Raw genomic sequence first — 17,949 nt, forward strand, 5'->3', positions numbered from 1 at the left:
GACTGGTATAATTATAACATTTGTAAAGGCATCTGGATGAGTATATGGTTAAGAAGGGTTTGGAGGGATATGAGCCAAATGCTGGCAAATGGAACAAGATATATATAGACTAACTGATCAGCATAGATGAGTTGGAGCAAAGGTTCTGTTTCCAGGCTGTACAGCTCAATGACTGTCTTTGAGAAGCTCCTTTGGATATTCTGCTGTGGTCAGAATGCTCTGGAGATCCATGTTGGTATTGGGCTGATTTCACTGTACAGTCTCTGAAGTGTGTGAGTCATCAGTGATTTTCTGTTAAAATAAACACACATCCTGACCTGTGTATAGTCTTTATTTGCAGGCTCTGCTAAATTTCAATGTATTTCCATTTTATTAACGTCACACACTATTTAAAATGTTATCATTTCAGGGAACAGACAAGACAAGAGAAGATTTATCCACTGTCCAGCTCACAATGGGGTTAATGGACACATAAATCTCTCAATAAACAATCCTAATTTCGACTGAGTTCAGCAACCAAGACAGCTGAAGTCTGACCTTCAGGTCGATGAGGCAAGAGGCAAGTTAACCACACCTGTGACGAACAGAAACATAAATCAGACTGAGAATATCGGTCATGCAAGAACATATTCAGATGGAATCTTACAATGAGGTAACTGAAACAGACACAGATCAAGTTGAACACTCATTGCTGTCTTTAAAGTGGCCTCCTCATTACCCCAACCTGCAGGATGTACAAGATCTTGTGGAAAAAAAGTGAAATTGTCACATGGTCATGTGAGGTTTCTTTGAAACTATTTATTGAACCAACAGGGCCCAGTGCTATCAGGGACTGTTCAAAGGGAAAATATTGTCTGTTAGAAGTGAGCGGTGGATCTCTTTACAGGTGGAATACTAAAGGATAGCTTTTTCCAAGGACACATTTATTGTGAACACCATTACCAGGTGGGGCATCGAACACAGCGCCATGGCCTGTTTCCAAACACACTGGTGACCATTTTGTCATCTGGACAAGGAAGGGATCCTCCTTCTTCAAACAGTAGTGGTGCAGGGGAACAGACACTGAATCTGCCCTGCCCCCAAGATTGGCCTCCGAGCTCTGGTCAGTGTGACAGCTAAAGACATTTGGGCGGCAACAGCTAGTGGGTTGAGCATGCTGGAGGCATTTGCACAGAGATCCTTTGTGTATCTTATGGTAGCCAGGTGATGACATAGGCTCTGTCTCCACCTACACTGGTGCCATTTGGTCATCATGGATAAGCACTTCATTTCTCTATAAGGAGTGTTACTAATGGTATTACCTCTTACTAATGAACCAAGTGTGGATGTACCTGTGTGTGTGTGGGGTTCTTCTTGTCTTTTTATTGGAAACATAGTGATGTCCCAACTCTTTATAGAAGACACAGTTAGGATTCACCACTTAATTCTGGACAGCCTAACTCTCCTCCTGTTTACAGGAACACAAATACATTTTGGAGAAAAGATGGTAATAGACACCAAGTGGCTGTTGTATTAATAAGACATGCCTGTTTAAAAGTCTGGCTTTTGCCCACAACTTTAGGATAAGTTGCCTGGAATGTACTTGAAGCTATTAAAATGAATATAAATTGCACTCAAGTTCTGGTCAGAAGCCAGTTTTCAGGAATTTGGAGCTTCCATCCACACACATTCTCCTAAGGTATGGAATGTGCTGGCTGGGCTTGATACCAGTAGTGAAAGACATCAGAGGAGATGATAACCAGGAGAATTAACCAAGATCATCGCTTCAATGCTACAAGAACTTTAATGATGTGACATGCGTGGTCAAGATAAGAATCCAACTCCCAATCCTATTTCTTATTAACCATGTGATGGCCATCATCAAAACCTGAACATGTTACATTCATCATCTGACATTTACACTGTCTACACCAATCATCCTGTCCAGATACTAACCTCAGTAACGCCTCACAGCTCTTCAACAGACACACACACATGCATCTGCCAATAACTTCATTCCCAATACACACCCTTTAATTTCAAGGATAAGGTAGTAGGTAAGAGAGAGAGATTAACCATGAGGGAAATTCCCTGAGAACATAATCCTGGCCATGATCAGGAATTGGAGACACTTTGGTCCCAGACAGAGCAGGGAGTATATCTCAGTGAGCCATGTGGCCTCAGAGTTGTTGCATATTCACAACTGTTCCTGACCCCTGACTGTCCCAACTTGTCTTCACTCACTTGACCTTCCCTCAGGTCTTACATGCTCTCTCCTATGGTGGTTAACTTCCATTCCCCTCCCCCACGTCGAGAGGAAGAGGAGAGTGAGGATGAGTGCACTGTGTCAATGATACCCACTCCCACAACATTCAGATAAAAGACACCATCATTTAGAGGCTCACTTTGATCAGCAATGCTGACAATGCAGGAAAGTGTGCAGTAGCCACAGATGGTAGTAGGAAATTGGCATAGGTCGCTTTGTACCGAGCTGAACCAGCTTCCCATCAAGCAGACCACAGGCTGTTTGAGATCGTGGATGAGAGCAAGGTCAAACTGCATTAATCCCTTGACCATCGTACTCTATGTGTAGACTACTGAGTATGGTAGGATTGGGAGGACAGTTGGTTCCACTTGCAGATATCTGTTATTCAGAAGCCCATGAATCTTGATGCGATCAGAATATTTAGTGAAGAACAGATTGACTGTGTTGGTAATGGTTGCCTGAACTAATGTGGCATAATCATGCTTGAGATGTGCAATATGGCAGATTAGATTGAAACCATTAATCTTATCAACCCTGATTCAAATAATGGGAGGTGTGCTTCTTGAAAGTAGATAACATTGATCTGGTATGTTATTGGGAGAGGGTGCTGACTCAGTGTCTCTTGGTTGTACATATCCCTCAACATTGAGCTGCAAGAATGTGAAGTCTAATGTGTGGGAGCCACAGGATATCATATTGCTGGCTATTTTTGACTTTGTGATTCTGAAATTCTTCAAGTGCAGAACAGTTTAATCAGTTCACCAACAATATTGTTGGCTTCCCAGTTCAAAGAAGCTAATGAGGAAGAATGAACTGCTCAGCCATTTACCACAGTGGCTCATTGCAGGACAGGGCTGACTGAATGTCTTGGTTGAAACTTTATTGCTGGAACAGCACAGCAGGTCAGGCAGCATCCAGGGAACAGGAGATTCGACATTTCGGGCACAGGCCCTTCTTCAGGAATGAGCAGAGAGTGTTCAGCAGGAGAAGATAAAAGGTAGGGAGGAGGGACTTGGAGGAGGGGCGTTGGAAATGTGATAGGTGGAAAGAGGTCAAGGTGAGGGTGATAGGTCGGAGTAGGATGGAGGCGGAGAGGTCAAGAAGAAGACTGCAGGTCAGGAAGGCGGTGCCGGGCTGGAGGGATTCGGCTGAGACAAGGTGGGGGGAGGGGGGATGAAGAAACTGGTGAAGTCCAAGTTCATCCCCTGCGGTTGGAGGGTTCCCAGTTGGAAGATAAGACGCTCCTCCTCCGACCGTCGGGTTGTTGTGGTTTGGCGGTGGATGAGTCCAATGACCTGCATATCCTCGGTGGAGTGGGAGGGGGAGTTGAAATGCTGTGCTACAGGTTGGTTGGGTTGGTTCGTCCGGGTGGCCCAGAGGTGCTCTCTGAATCGCTCCGCAAGTAGGCGGCCTGTTTCCCCAATATAGAGGAGGCCACACCGGCTGCAGCGGATGCAGTAGATGATGTGGGTGGAGGTGCAGGTGAATCTGTGGCGGATATGGAAGTTTCCTTTGGGGCCTTGGAGAGAAGTGAGGGGGGAGGTGTGGGCGCAAGTGTTGCACCTCCTGCGGTTGCAAGGGAAGGTGCCGGGAGTGGAGGTTGGGTCGGTGGGGGGTGTGGATCTGACAAGGGAGTCGCGGAGGGAGTGGTCTCTACGGAAAGCTGATAGGGGAGGGGAGGGAAATATATCCTTGGTGCTGGGGTCTGTTTGGAGGTGGCGGAAGTGACGGCGGATGATGCGCTGTACATGGAGATTGGTGGGGTGGTAGGTGAGGACCAGTGGGGTTCTGTCCTGGTGGCGGTTGGAGGGGCGGGGCTCAAGGGCGGAGGAGCGGGAAGTGGAGGAGATGCGGTGGAGGGCACCGTCGACCACGTCGGGGAGGAAATTGCGGTCCTTGAAGAAGGAGGCCATCTGTGTTGTACGTATTTTGAACTGGTCCTCCTGGGAGCAGATGCGGCGGAGACGAAGGAATTGGGAGAATGGGATGGCGTTTTTACAGGGGGCAGGATGGGAGGAGGTGTAGTCCAGGTAGCTGTGGGAGTCGGTTGGTTTGTAGTAGATGTCCGTGTTGATTCGGTCGCCTGAGATAGAAACAGAAAGGTCTAGGAAGGGGAGGGAGGAGTCCGAGACTGTCCAGGTGAATTTGAGGTCGGGGTGGAAGGTGTTAGTGTAGTGGATGAACTGTTCAACCTCCTCGTGGGAGCACGAGGTAGCGCCGATACAGTCATCAATGTAGCGAAGAAAAAGATGGGGGGTGGGGTCAGTGTAGTTGCGGAAGATGGATTGTTCCACATACCCTACGAAGAGGCAGGCATAGCTGGGGCCCATGCGGGTGCCCATGGCTACTCCTTTTGTTTGGAGAAAGTGGGAGGATTGGAAAGAAAAGTTGTTCAGGGTGAGGACCAGTTCGGTCAGTCGAAGGAGGGTGTCGGTGGAAGGGTACTGGGTGGTACGGCGGGAAAGGAAGAAGCGGAGTGCTTTGAGTCCTTCGTGATGGGGGATGTCTTGGTACCCAGTGTCTTGATGTGAATGTCTTGGTACCCAGTGAGGTGTCAGATCTCAAGGACCAAAAACCTAGGAGTCTGCTTCAGGAACTGTTCTGTGACTCACCACCCCTCTCCCCCTCTACAGGATTGCCTATTGGGTGAACCAGAGCCTGTACCTGCCCACACAGTGGTGGTGCAGTCTTAGATGGAAGCTCTTGAGGACATGCCCAGAACAACTCTTGACTTTCTCAGCTCCCACCTGACCTGCGGGTTCCGTTGGTGCTGTACCAGAGGAGACAGAGCATGTTTTGATAAAAACATCATGGAAACAAAGGTTGGAGAAGGAAGAGGCCATTCGACTCTTTGGGCTGCTCTGCCATTTAATATGATCATGGCCAATTATCCGACCCAATGCCTTGTTCCCACTTTCTCCCCATCCCTTTGATACTTTTAGCCCTAAGCATTATATTGAACTTCTTCTTGAAAACATAATGTATTGACCTCAATCACTTTCTGTGGCAGAAAATTTCATTGGGTTCAACACACTGGGTGAAGAAATTTATCCTTATCTCAGACCTAAATGGTTTACTCCGTATCCTTAGACTGTAGTTCTCCAGTCATCAGGAATAGTCTCCTTGTGCTCACCTTGTCTAATCCTGTTAAAATTTTATGTGTTTCTGAGATTGCCTTCATTCAGCCAAATCTCAGTAAAATACAGTCTTAACCAATCCAATTTCTATTCAAACTTCAGTCCTGCTATCCCAGAATGGCAGAAATTACACGCCAATTCTTCATGTATTAACTTCCTGCAGATGATTGCTTGTTTACCTTCACTGTGGAAATAGCAGATTTGGAGGAGAACTCAGTGTCTCTATCAGATTAAACCTCACCTGTCCAGAGCAACTGGTTCCAATGGCTTCCATCTTCACTGGGGTACAGGAACAGCTGAACGGAACGAAGAAAGACAGAACCAGAAAAAGAAAGAGAGAGTTGGGTCGAGGGAGGGAGACAAAGAGACACATAATCCGGGCTAACACTCTATTGCAGTAATGAATGAGGGCTGCACTATCACATGAATGTTAAACTGAGGTCCATCACATTAGCCCTCTCAGATAACAAAATGGTTGGATTTGTTTGTTGCCAGAAGTGTTGGAGATATCGACATATTGGCAATGTCACGGGTTCAGTAATTCAGGGACCCAGTCCAAGCTTTGATTATGTGGGTTCAAATCCGACAGCAGATAGTAAAAATCAAATTGAACTAAAAACCATTGCTAGCTGTTGCACAAACCCTTCTGGTTTATTAACATCCTTTGGAAGGATGTTCTATTTTATTATTCATTCCATAAGACCACCAGACATATGAGCAGAAATTAGGCCATTCAGCCCATCAAGTCTGCTCTGCTATTCAATCATGGCTGATAAGTTTTTCAACCCTATTTTTCCTGCTTTCTCCATGTAAGCCTTGATCCCCTCGATACACAAGAACCTGTCTGTCTCAGTTTTAAATACACTCAATGACCTGGCCTCCACAGCCTTCTGTGTCAATGAATTCCATAGATTCACCCCTCTCTGGGTGAACATGTTTCTCCAAAAAGTCTTCCCTTTACTCTAAGGCTATGCCCTCAGTTTCTAGTCTCTCCTACCAACGGAAACATCTTCACAACATCTACTCTGTCCAGGACATTCAGTATTCCGTTTCAATTAGATCCCCCTTCTTCCTCCATCGTCCCACAGTCCTCAAATGTTCCTCAAATGTTAAGCTTTTCATTCCTGGGACCATTCTCTTGAACCTCCTCTGAACCCACTCCAGGGCCAGTACATCCTTCCTGAGGTATGAGGTCTAAAACTGTGCACAATAATCCAAATTCATTCATGAGATGTTGGCATCACTGACTGGGCCAGCATTTATTGTCTATCCCTACTTGCCCTTGAGAGAGTGGTAGTGAGCTGTATTCTTGAAATGCTACAGTCCATGTGGTTTAGGAACACTCACAATCACCTTAAGGAGGGAATGCCAAGATTTTGACCAAATGATACTGAAGGAATAGTTATATATGTCCAAGTCAGGATGGTGAGTGGTTTGCAGGGGAACTTGGAGGTGGTGGTGTTCCTGTTGCTGTTTTTGGGTCCTCCACATTCATTCCTCTTATCAAATGCAGTCGAGTGGCTTGCTCAGCCATTTCAGAGGGCATTTAAGAGTCAAGCATGTTGTTGTGGGCCTGGAGTCACATGGAGGCTGTCCAGGTAAGGACAGCAGATTTACTTCCCCAAACGACATCAGTGAATCAGATAGGTTTTCACAATTAACAATGATTTTATAGGTCATCATTAAATGTAATTCCAGATTTATTAATTGAACAGCACAGAGGAAGTCATGGCGTAGTGATATTGTCACTGGACTGCTAGTCCGAAGTCCTGGCATTGATGTGAGGAAACAATGCCAGAATAAACATTGTTCCTTCATTTTTGCAGCAGCAGTGGAGCGGTGAAAGGCTGCTGGGAAGGTAAACTAATCCCTTAAAAACTTGCATGATTGGATCAGCGGGAGCAGTGAAAGCAAGGACCAGGGGGAATGCCGGGAAGGTAAATTAATCCTTGAGAAACTTACCTGTGAATAGGCGGCGTGCACGCTGAGTGGGAGCGATAACGGGACTGCTGAGTAAGTGAGGTAATATATTTGGGCTGTTGCTTTATCCGAAACACTACTTAGGTAGGGTCTCCTCCTCTAACTGAAAATAAACATTCTGTGTGCTGATTTGGTAAGGTTACTAGTTTTTTTTCAATAGCATCCTTGGGAGTACAGAACAGTGGGAACGGATGTTAGGGCAGTTGCATGCTCCTCCTGTAGGATGTGGGAGGTAAGGGTCACCACTCGTGTCCCCACTGACTTCATCTGCGGGAAGTGCCCCCAACCCCAGCTCCTCGGGAACCGAGTTAGGGGACTGGAGCTGGAGCTGGAGCTGGATGAACTTTGTATCATAGAGCCATAGAGATATACAGCATGGAAACATACCCTTCAGTTCAATCTGTTCACGCCGACCAGAATTAGAGGGGGTAAATTCAGAACAGAAATGCAGAGACATTTCTTCAGCCAGAGAGTGGTGGGCCTGTGGAATTCATGGCCGCAGAGTGCAGTGGAGGCTGGGACGTTAAATGTCTTCAAGGCAGAAATTGATAAATTCTTGATGTCACAAGGAATTAAGGGCTACGGGGAAAATGCGGGTAAGTGGAGTTGAAATGCCCATCAGCCATGATTGAATGGCAGAGTGGACTCGATGGGCCGAATGGCCTTACTTCCGCTCCTATGTTTTATGGTCTTATGGTCTTATATCCCAACCCAATCTAGTCCCACCTGCCAGCACCCGGCCCATATCCCTCCAAACCCTTCCTATTCATATACCCTTCCAAATGTCTCTTAAATGTTGCAATTGTACCAGCCTCCACCACATCCTCTGGCAGCTCATTCCATACACGTACCACCCTCTGCGTGAACATATTGCCCCTTAGGTCTCTTTTATATCTTTCCCCTCTCACCCTAAACCTATGCCCTCTAGTTCTGGACTCCCTGATCCCAGGGAAAAGACTTTGTCTATTTATCCAATCCATGCCCCTCATAATTTTGTAAACTTCTAGAAGGTCACCCCTCAGCTTCCCATGCTCCAGGGAAAACAGCCCCAGCCTGTTCAGCCTCTCCCTATAGCTCAAATCCTCCAACCCTGGCAACATCCTTGTAACTTTTTGCTGAACCCTTTCAGGCAGTTCAGGCAGCGTCTGAGGAGCAGTAAAATTGATGTTTCGGGCAAAAGCCTTTTATCAGGAATACAGGCAGAGTGCCTGAAGGGTGGAGAGATAAGTGAGAGGAGGGTGGGGGTGGGGAGAAAGTAGCATAGAGTACAATAGGTGAGTGGGGGAGGGGATGAAGGTGATAGGTCGGGGGGAGGGGGAGTGGATAGGTGGAAAGGAAAATAGGCAGGTAGGACAATTCATGGGGACAGTGCTGAGCTGGAAGTTTGGAACTGGGGTGAGGTGGGGGAAATGAGGAAACTGTTGAAGTCCACATTGATGCCCTGGGGTTGAAGTGTTCCAAGGCGGAAGATGAGGCGTTCTTCCTCCAGGCATCTGGTGGTGAGGGAGCGACGGTGAAGGAGGCCCAGGACCTCCATGTCCTCAGCAGAGTGGGAGGGGGAGTTGAAGTGTTGGGCCACAGGGCGGTGTGGTTGATTGGTGCAGGTGTCTCGGAGATGTTCCCTAAAGCGCTCTGCTAGGAGTCGTCCAGCCTCCCAAATGTAGAGGGACTGCATTGGGAGCAACGGATACAATAAATGACATTGATGGATGTGCAGTTAAAACTTTGGATGTGGAAGGCTCCTTTAGGGCTTTGAATGGAGGTGAGGGAGGAGGTGTGAGCGCAGGTTTTGCAATTCCTGTGGTGGCAGGGGAAGGTGGGTTGTTGGGGGGCCGTGGACCTAACCAGGTAGTCACGGAGGGAACGGTCTTTGCGGAAGGCGGAAAGGGGTGGGGAGGGAAATATATCCCTGGTGGTGGGGCGAATTAGGGATAGTGGAGGGAACTTTTGCCTGGAGTCTGGAGAGGTGGGGGAGGCCCTAAATGACATCTTTGCTTCAGAATTCACTAGAAAAAGGGACCTTGTTGATAGTGAGAACACCAGGTTAATAGGTTTGAACAGATTGATATTAAGAAAGTGGATGGGCTGGAAATTCTGGGAAGCATCAAGATTGACAAGTCCCCATGGCTGGACCAGATATATCCAAGGTTACTACGGCAAGCCAGGAATGAGATGCTGTGCCTCTGGTGATGATCTTTCCATCCTCACTCTCCACGGGAGTAGTACTGGATGATTAGAGGGAGGTGACTGTTGTTCCACTGTTCAGGAAAGGAATAGGGAAATCCCTGGGAATTACAGATGTATTAGTCTTACATCTGTGGTAAGCAAAGATACTAGAAAGGATTCTGAGAGATAGGATTTATGACTATTTGGAAAAACATAGTTTGATTAAAGATAGTCAGCATGGCTTTGTGAGGGGCGGGGCAAAAGTGAAGACTGCAGGTGCTGGAGGTCAGAGTCTAGATTAGAGAGGTGCTGGAAAAGCACAGCAGGTCAGGCAGCATCCGAGGAGCAGGAAAATCGACGTTTTGGGCAAAAGCCCTTCATCAGGAATAAGGCAGGGAGCCTCCAGGGGGGAGAGATAAATGGAGAGGGGGCTGGGGAGAAGGTAGCCAAGAGTACAAAATGGGTGGTTGGAGGTGGGGATGAATGTGATAGGTCAGAGAGGAGGGTGGAGTGGATAGGTGGGAAGGATGATTGGCAGGTAGGACCGGTCATGAGAATAATGTGGAGCTGGAAGGTTGGAACCAGGGTAAGGTGAGGGGAGGGGAAATGAGGAAACTGGTGAAGTCCACTTGTGAGGGGCAGGTCATGCCTCACAAGCCTTATGAGTTCTTTCAGGATGTAACATGACAAGTTGACGAAAGTCGAGTAGTGAATGAGGTGTATATGGATTTCAGTAAGGCATTTGATAAAGTTCCCCACAGTCGGCTCATTCAGAAAGTTAGGAGGTATGGGATACAGGGAAATTTGGTTGTCTGGATACAGAATTGGCTGGCCGAAAGAAGACAGCGAGTGGTAGTGGACGGAAAGTTTTCCGCCTGGACATCGGTGACCATGGTGTCCCACAGGGATCTGGTCTTGAGTCTCTACTGTTTGTAGTTTTTATAAATGACTTGGATGAAGAAATGGAAGGATGGGTTAGTAAGTTGACACAAAAGTCGGTGGTGTTGTAGATAGTGTCGAGGGCTGTTGCAGGCTACAACAAGACATTGACAGGATGCAGAGCTGGGCTGGGAAGTGACAGATGGAGTTCAACCTGGATAAATGCAAAGTGATTCATTTTGGAAGATTGAATTTGAATGCTGAATACAGGGTTAAAGACAGGATTCTGGCAGTGTGGAGGAACAGCGGGATCTTGGGGTCCATGTACATAGATCCTTCAAAGTTGCCACCCAAGTTGATAGGGTTGTAAAGAAGGCGTATGGTGTTTTGGCTTTCATTAACGGGGGGATTGAGTTTAACAGCCGCGAGGTTTGCTGCAGCTCTATAAAACCCTGGTTAGACCACACTTGGAATATTGTGTCCAGTTTTGGTTGCCTCATTATAGGAAGGACGTAGATGGGTGGGTGTGGAGGAGATTTACCCGGATTGGAGGGCTTATCTTATGAAGAGATGTTGAGTGAGCTCAGACATTTTCTTTGTTTTCTGTCTGCCAACCAATTCTCTATCGGTCTCAATATTCCCAATCCTGCATGATTCATTTTTACAAGTTAATCTCTTTTGTTGGAGTTGTCAAAAGCTTTGTGAAAGTCTAAATACATCACACCCACTGGCCACTTCTAATCAACTCAACCAGTTACATCCTCAAAAATTCCAGTAGATTTCCCTTTCATAAATCCATGCTGTGTCCAGTCCTGCCACTACTTTCCAAGTGTTCAGCTGTTAAATCTTCTATGACGGACTCTAGCATTTCCCCCTTATCAATGTCAGGCTGACGAGTCTGTAACTCCTGCTTTCCTCTCTTTCTGCTTTGCAATGAGCTGCTCATGGAGCATAGTTTGGGTTCCACCAGGGCCACTCAGCTACTGATCTCATTACATCCTTGGTTTAAACCTGGACAAGAGAGCTGAATTCCAGAGGGGAAGTGACAGTGACTGCCTTAGGCATCAAGGCTGTATTTGACCAAGTGTGACTTCAAGGAGTCTACAAAAACTGCAGTCAATGGGAACTAGGTGGTTGGATTCATATGTGACACGTAGGAAGTTGGGGGCTGAGAGTGGTGCTGGAAAAGCACAGCAGGTCAGGCAGCATCCGTGAGGCAGGAGAATTGACATTTTGGGCATAAGGCCTTCATTAGGAATCATAGGAAGATGGTTGTGGTTAGACATTAGTCATCTCAGCTTCAGGACATCTCTGTCAGAGTTCCTCAGGGTAGTGTCCTAGGTTCAACCACCTTCAGTTGGTTCATTGATGACCATCATAAGTTCAGAGTGGGGATGTTTACTAACTATTGAACAATGTTCAGCACTATTCACTCCTTCGATACTGAAACAGCAAATGACAGGCAATGACTGTCCACCTCCAATAAAACTATCTACCCATCACCTCGTAAGATTCAACGGTATCATCATCACTGAGTAATCCCCAACTATCAACATGGGGTTACCATTGACCAGAAACTAAAATGGACTGACCATATAAATACTGTGGCTGCAAAAGCAAGTCAGAGGCTAGGAATCTTGCAGCGAGTAGCTAACATCCTGCCTCCCCAAAGCCTGCCCACCATCTACAAGTCAGGAGTGTGATGGAATACTCACCTTAACCTCACCTTAACCTCCTTCCACCTATCACATTTCCAACGCCCCTCCCCCAAGTCCCTCCGTCCCTACCTTTTATCTTAGCCTGCTGGACACACTTTCCTCATTCCTGAAGAAGGGCTCATGCCCGAAACGTCGATTCTCCTGCTCCTTGGATGCTGCCTGATCTGCTGCAGGTTAGGAAGGTGGTGCTGAGTTCGAGGGTTGGGACTGAGACCAGGTGGGGGGAAGGGAAATGAGGAAACTGAGAAATCTGAGTTCATCCCTTGTGGTTGGAGGGTTCCTAGGCGGAAGATGAGGCGCTCTTCCTCCAGCCGTCGTGTTGCTATTGTCTGGCGATGGAGGAGTCCAAGGACCTGCATGTCCTTGGTGGAGTGGGAGGGGGAGTTGAAGTGTTCAGCGTTCTGAAAAGACGACTCCCTCCGTGACTCCCTCATCAGGTCCACACCCCCCACCAACCCACCCTCCACTTCCGGCACCTTCCCCTGCAACCGCAAGAAATGCAAAACTTGCGCCCACACCTCCCCCCTTACTTCCCTCCAAGGCCCCAAGAGATCCTTCCATATCTACCACAAATTCACCTGCACCTCCATACACATCATTTATTGCATCCGCTGCACCCGATGTGGCCTCCTCTATATTGGGGAGACAGGCCGCCTACTTGCGGAACATTTCAGAGAACACCTCTGGGACACCCGGACCAACCAACCCAACCACCCCGTGGCTCAACACTTCAACTCCCCCTCCCACTCCACCAAGGACATGCAGGTCCTTGGACTCCTCCATCGCCAGACCATAGCAACACGACGGCTGGAGGAAGAGCGCCTCATCTTCCGCCTAGGAACCCTCCAACCACAAGGGATGAACTCAGATTTCTCCAGTTTCCACATTTCTCCTCCCCCCACCTTATCTCAGTCCCAACCCTCGAACTCAGCACCACCTTCCTAACCTGCAATCTTCTTCCTGACCGCTCTTCCCCCACCCCCACTCTGGCCTATCACCCTCACCTTAACCTCCTTCCACCTATCGCATTTCCAACGCCCCTCCCCCAAATCCCTCCTCCCTACCTTTTATCTTAGCCTGCTGGACACACTTTCCTCATTCATGAAGAAGGGCTCATGCCTGAAACGTCGATTCTCCTGCTCCTTGGATGCTGCCTGACCTGCTGCGCTTTTCCAGCAATACATTTTCAGCATACAAAGCAATAGGCCAAGTGCTGGAAAGTGGGATTTTTACAGGTGATTGTTTCTGACAGGCACAGACTGTCAAAAGGGTTGAAGTGCCTTTTTATGTGTTATTGCTGTTTATTATTCTAAGAGAATCAGATACATCAGAACAGCACTTGCAGGATGTCTTCCAAGCCACTCACTATCCTGACTTTGAAAAATATCACCGTTCCTTCATTGTTATTGGGTCAACATCTGGAACTCCCTTCCTAATGGCATTATGGGTCTACCTACAGCACATGGAAAGCAACGGTTCAGCAAGACAGCTCACCGCCATCTTCTCAAGGGCAACTAGAGACAGTCAATAAATACTTGTCCAGCCACTCACGTTCAAATTCCTTAAATGAATTTACGAAAAAAAAAGAAGGCGTTGCAGAATGGCAAAGAGAATCTGAGTCAGGACTCCACAGACAGAGCAAGTTTGAATGAGGCTTGGCAGCTTGTGCAGTGTACAAAGCAAAGCCGCAATCTCGAGGTCAGGGAGCAACCTAATCAGCTGCTAATTCCTCTAAGTACATTCCCCATAAGATTTGGCCAAGGTTCTGGCTTATTTTAGTTTGGAACCGGATCAGAGCCAGCTGGCCCCGAACAAGACCATGTGAAATGGCAGTGCCCAGTAACAGTTCAGCTCTGGCACAGCACCCAGATTCAAAGAGAAATTATTGGTATTTAGGGCATCATGTTCTTGGTTATAATGTCCCAGGATCTGCTTCTGCCAGTTGGGATATTCTGGCCAGATTAATTTACAGGGTGATTTATGAAGAGTTTATCAACCCATTTGTAGGAATGCTTATTCACCTTGTAAACCTTTTCACAGGATGTTTGTGGAATGAAGGTCATTCTCTCTGTGATGTGAAGTTAAAGGGACTATCCCATCTTGCAGGAATATCTTGTCAGTTTGACTGTTGCTTGCTCAAAGTGGAAAGGATGTTGGGAAGATTGTGATAACATGTGTGATGTAATGTATCTAGTGTGTGATGTATCTAGCTGCCCCAATACCAAATAATCCTGATTTATCCTGTTGTTCTCTCAGCATGGACTTCCACTCAGCATTTGTTTGAAGATCTATTTGCAGTCATAACTTGAGTTGAGCCAATGAGCCTCTATTTTTCTCAAGCCCACTTTTTCTATCTTTGCAGTTTTGGCCCTGCCCCTTCTGCTCATTAATGTTTACATTGCAGCGGAGGCCGGTCAAAAATCTGACTACACTCATCCCATTTTTCAATTCTTGGTTAGTAGCTGGAAAGAGTCAAAAATTGTGGTACTGGAAAAGCACAGCATGTCAGGTAGTTTCTGAGGAATAGGAGAGTCAACGTTTCGGGCAATAGCCCTTCATCATGAACATTTCTGATAAAGGGCTTACGCCCTAAATGTCAACTCTGCTGCTCCTTGGATGCTGCCTGACATGCTGTGCTTCTCCAGCGCTACACTTTCTGACCCTGACTCTTCAGCATCTGCGGGTCCTCACTTTCTCTCAATAGCTGGAAAGACAATGTCTAAGTATTGATTAAATGTTACCATCCTTTCAGGCAGTGAGTTCCAGATTGCCATTCCCCTCCAAACAAAAACATTTCTCAACTCCCCTCTCAAGTCTTACCTGAAAATCAATTCCTCTGATTATTGACTCTTCTACTAAATGCTAATATGTCCTCCTATCCACATTGTCTATGCCCCTCAATCTGACACCTATCAGGTCTCTGACAACACACTCCTGGCCAATGCCCCACACTGCACTCTTTGTAAGCACAAGATGGTCCAAAAGTCTTACATGCACCAAGCTCCATTCATCTATTACCCCTGCATTGGCTACGCTTATAATCAATAATCGCCTTCAACACTCCTAATATACTGAACTCCATCAATAAGACGATCAAGACAGAGAGAGACTGAAGAGACACAAACTATGGAGAGAAGGGAGAACGAACAGCTGTAGGTTAGCAGAAGCAAATGATAGAACTTAAAGGATCTGCCCCTGAGTACAGCAACCTTTGTTTTGTATCATGTCCAGCAGCGAAAGAAAAATTAGCAGCACGACCTAGAGTTCAAGTTTGAAAGAATTTGACCGTCATGGAGTTCACAAAGCATTGTTGAGGGGAAAAGGTGTGTGAGAATTATAAGATGTAGCAAGGAGAGGTCAAGCTAAGACATCAATGTAGGAAGGATGGAAAGTGAATATGAAGGTTGAGGGATCTGGGACAAGCCACCAGTTGGATTTTTGAAAGATAGAAAACAACTTCAGGCTGCTGTCCATATTGAATTCTCTTCAAGCACTGAGGATTTGCATTTCCACTTTCTTTTCTATTGTTTCTAGATGGCACTGGCATGTGTCCTATACCAACAGTAGGTATAAGGCGGTCACAGCTATGGTGATAGTGCAGAGGGGAAATTCCATTCCATTACCCACCACACTCTCGATCTAAGCTGCTGAAAAGCTACTATAGGATGTGATGCTCAGAATGCTGTGACAACCCCACATTTCTGCCAACTGCAAAGTCCACGAGAGTGTGGGGAAGAGATAGAAACAGCACAATTTAAATGTGTGGGAATGAATAGGTGGAAGCCCATCAGAGAATAACTGATTGAGAAGCGCCTGGGCTTTGACTCACTCTCACAGGAGAGGAGCTGTAATGTAGGCTCACATAACACAACAGGGGTATTACCAATGGAACAGTTACCTCCAACAGCAAACTGGCATTGGTCATGTATGAGATGCATCAAAATATCAGCAGCAGGTTCAACATTGTCCACTGCCTGATATTTTGTCCACAGTCAAAATTAACCTCAGAGTCACAAGATCATAATTAATCTGATGAGTCCACATTGTTGCTGACTCTGGAATCTTTCATTCTCCTATAAAGAATCTATTTACTTCTGCCTTAAATACAGTCAAACTTCTGCTACCATCACCTTTTCAGGAAGTTTTCCAAATTCTCACTAGCCTTTGAGTGAGAACATTCCTTATTATCTCTTTAAATGGACGACCCTAATTTTAAAGTGTCCACTGGGTTCTGAATTCTCCCACAAATGGAAACAACTCCACATCTACCCTTGAGATCTTGCATGTATTAACAAAATCACTTCTTACAGGTCTAAACTACAGTGGATACAAGCCTAACATGTTCAATTCTTCTGCATAAGATAACTTGCCCATTCCAGGTATCAGTTTGAAGTCCTTCCAATGCATTTACAGCCTTCTTTAAAAAAGGTGACTAATTCTCTATACAGTACAGCAGACGTAGTGGCATCAATGCCCTGTATAACTGAAACATAACTCCACCCTATTTTTATATTCAATCCTCAACATAATAAAGAACAGCAATCTATTAGATTTAAAAATTACTGTTTGTGGAGAAGATTTGTAGCTCAGGTTGTGGATCATGTTGTAAGTTTGCTCGCTGAGCTGGTAGATTTGTTCTCAGATGTTTCGTCACCATGCTGGGTAATATCATCAGTGAGCCTCTGATGAAGTGCTGGTGTTCTGTCCCACTTGCTATTTACGTGCCTTGGTCTGTTGTGGCAGGTGCTACCATTTCCTGTTCTGTTTCAGAGAGGTTGGTAAATGGGGTCCAAATCGATATGTTGGTTAATGGAATTCCAATTTCAATGCCAGGCCTCTAGGAATTCCCATGCGTGTCTTTGTTTAACCTGTCCCAGAGTGGATGTATTGTCCCAGTTGAACTGGTGTCCCTCTTCATCTGTATGTATGCAGCAGCAGTTATACAGAGGTTAGAACAAACAGCCCTTCCCACGATGCAACCCAAGCTTTGGATCTGCTATGTGGATGACACCTTTGTCATCATGAAATGCAACAAATTAGAAAAAACCCACAAACACATAAACAACAACCTTACTGGCATAGAGTTCACCAAAGAGGAAGAACATAGAACATAGAAAATTCCAGCGCAGTACTGGCCCTTCGGCCCTTGATGTTGCACCGACCTGTGAAACCAATCTGAAGCCTGGCTAACCTACACTATTCTATTCTCGTCCATTTGTCTATCCAATGACCATTTAAATGCCTTTAAAGTTGGTGAGTCTACTACTGTTGCAGGCAGGGCGTTCCATACCCCTACCATTCTCTGAGTAAAGAAACTACCTCTGATATCTGTCCTATATCTATCACCCCTCAATTCGAAGCTATTCCCCCTTATACTAGCCATCAGAATCCTAGGAAAAAGGATCTCACTGTCCACCGTCTGATTATCTTGTATGTCTCAATTAACTCACCTCTCAACCTTCTTCTCTCTGATGAAAACAGCCTCAAGTCCCTTAACTTTTCCTCGTAAGAACTTGCCTCCATACCAGGCAACAACCTAGTAAATTTCCTCTGAACCCTATCCAAAGCCTCCTTTAATGCATTGACCAGAATTGCACACAATACTCCAAGTGCGGCCACACCAGAGTTTTGTACAGCTGCAGAAGGACCTCATGGTTCCAAAACTCGATCCCTCTACCAATAAAAGCTAACACACCATATGCCTTCTTAACAACCCTGTCAACCTGGGTGGCAACTTTGAGGGATCTATGTACATGGACACCAAAATCTCTCTGCTCATCTATACTATGAAGAATCCTACCATTCACCCACCACAACAGACCAA

At 46.2% G+C, this 17,949-nt stretch overlaps 1 protein-coding gene across 2 annotated transcripts in view; it reads right to left on the reverse strand.

The window, feature by feature from the left end:
* Positions 1 to 315: 315 nt before the first annotated feature.
* The window catches only part of LOC122562952 (myosin-binding protein H-like), a 53,349-nt gene continuing 35,715 nt past the window's right edge, over positions 316 to 17,949 (reverse strand). The window contains exons 10-11 of one of the 2 annotated variants that reach the window (XM_087973776.1): positions 5,624 to 5,678; positions 316 to 574 (exon numbers count right to left, since the gene is read on the reverse strand). In XM_087973776.1, the coding sequence (XP_087829902.1) occupies positions 5,659 to 5,678 (20 nt within the window). In that variant the 3' untranslated portion in view covers positions 316 to 574; positions 5,624 to 5,658. The remainder of the gene's footprint in view (positions 575 to 5,623; positions 5,679 to 17,949) is intronic. The other variant, XM_087973775.1, reaches the window with a different exon arrangement.

Source organism: Chiloscyllium plagiosum, unplaced genomic scaffold, assembly GCF_037043375.1.
Source record: "Chiloscyllium plagiosum isolate Xiang-an unplaced genomic scaffold, Cpla_swu_hap1 HiC_scaffold_26, whole genome shotgun sequence".
Lineage (NCBI taxonomy): Eukaryota > Metazoa > Chordata > Chondrichthyes > Orectolobiformes > Hemiscylliidae > Chiloscyllium > Chiloscyllium plagiosum.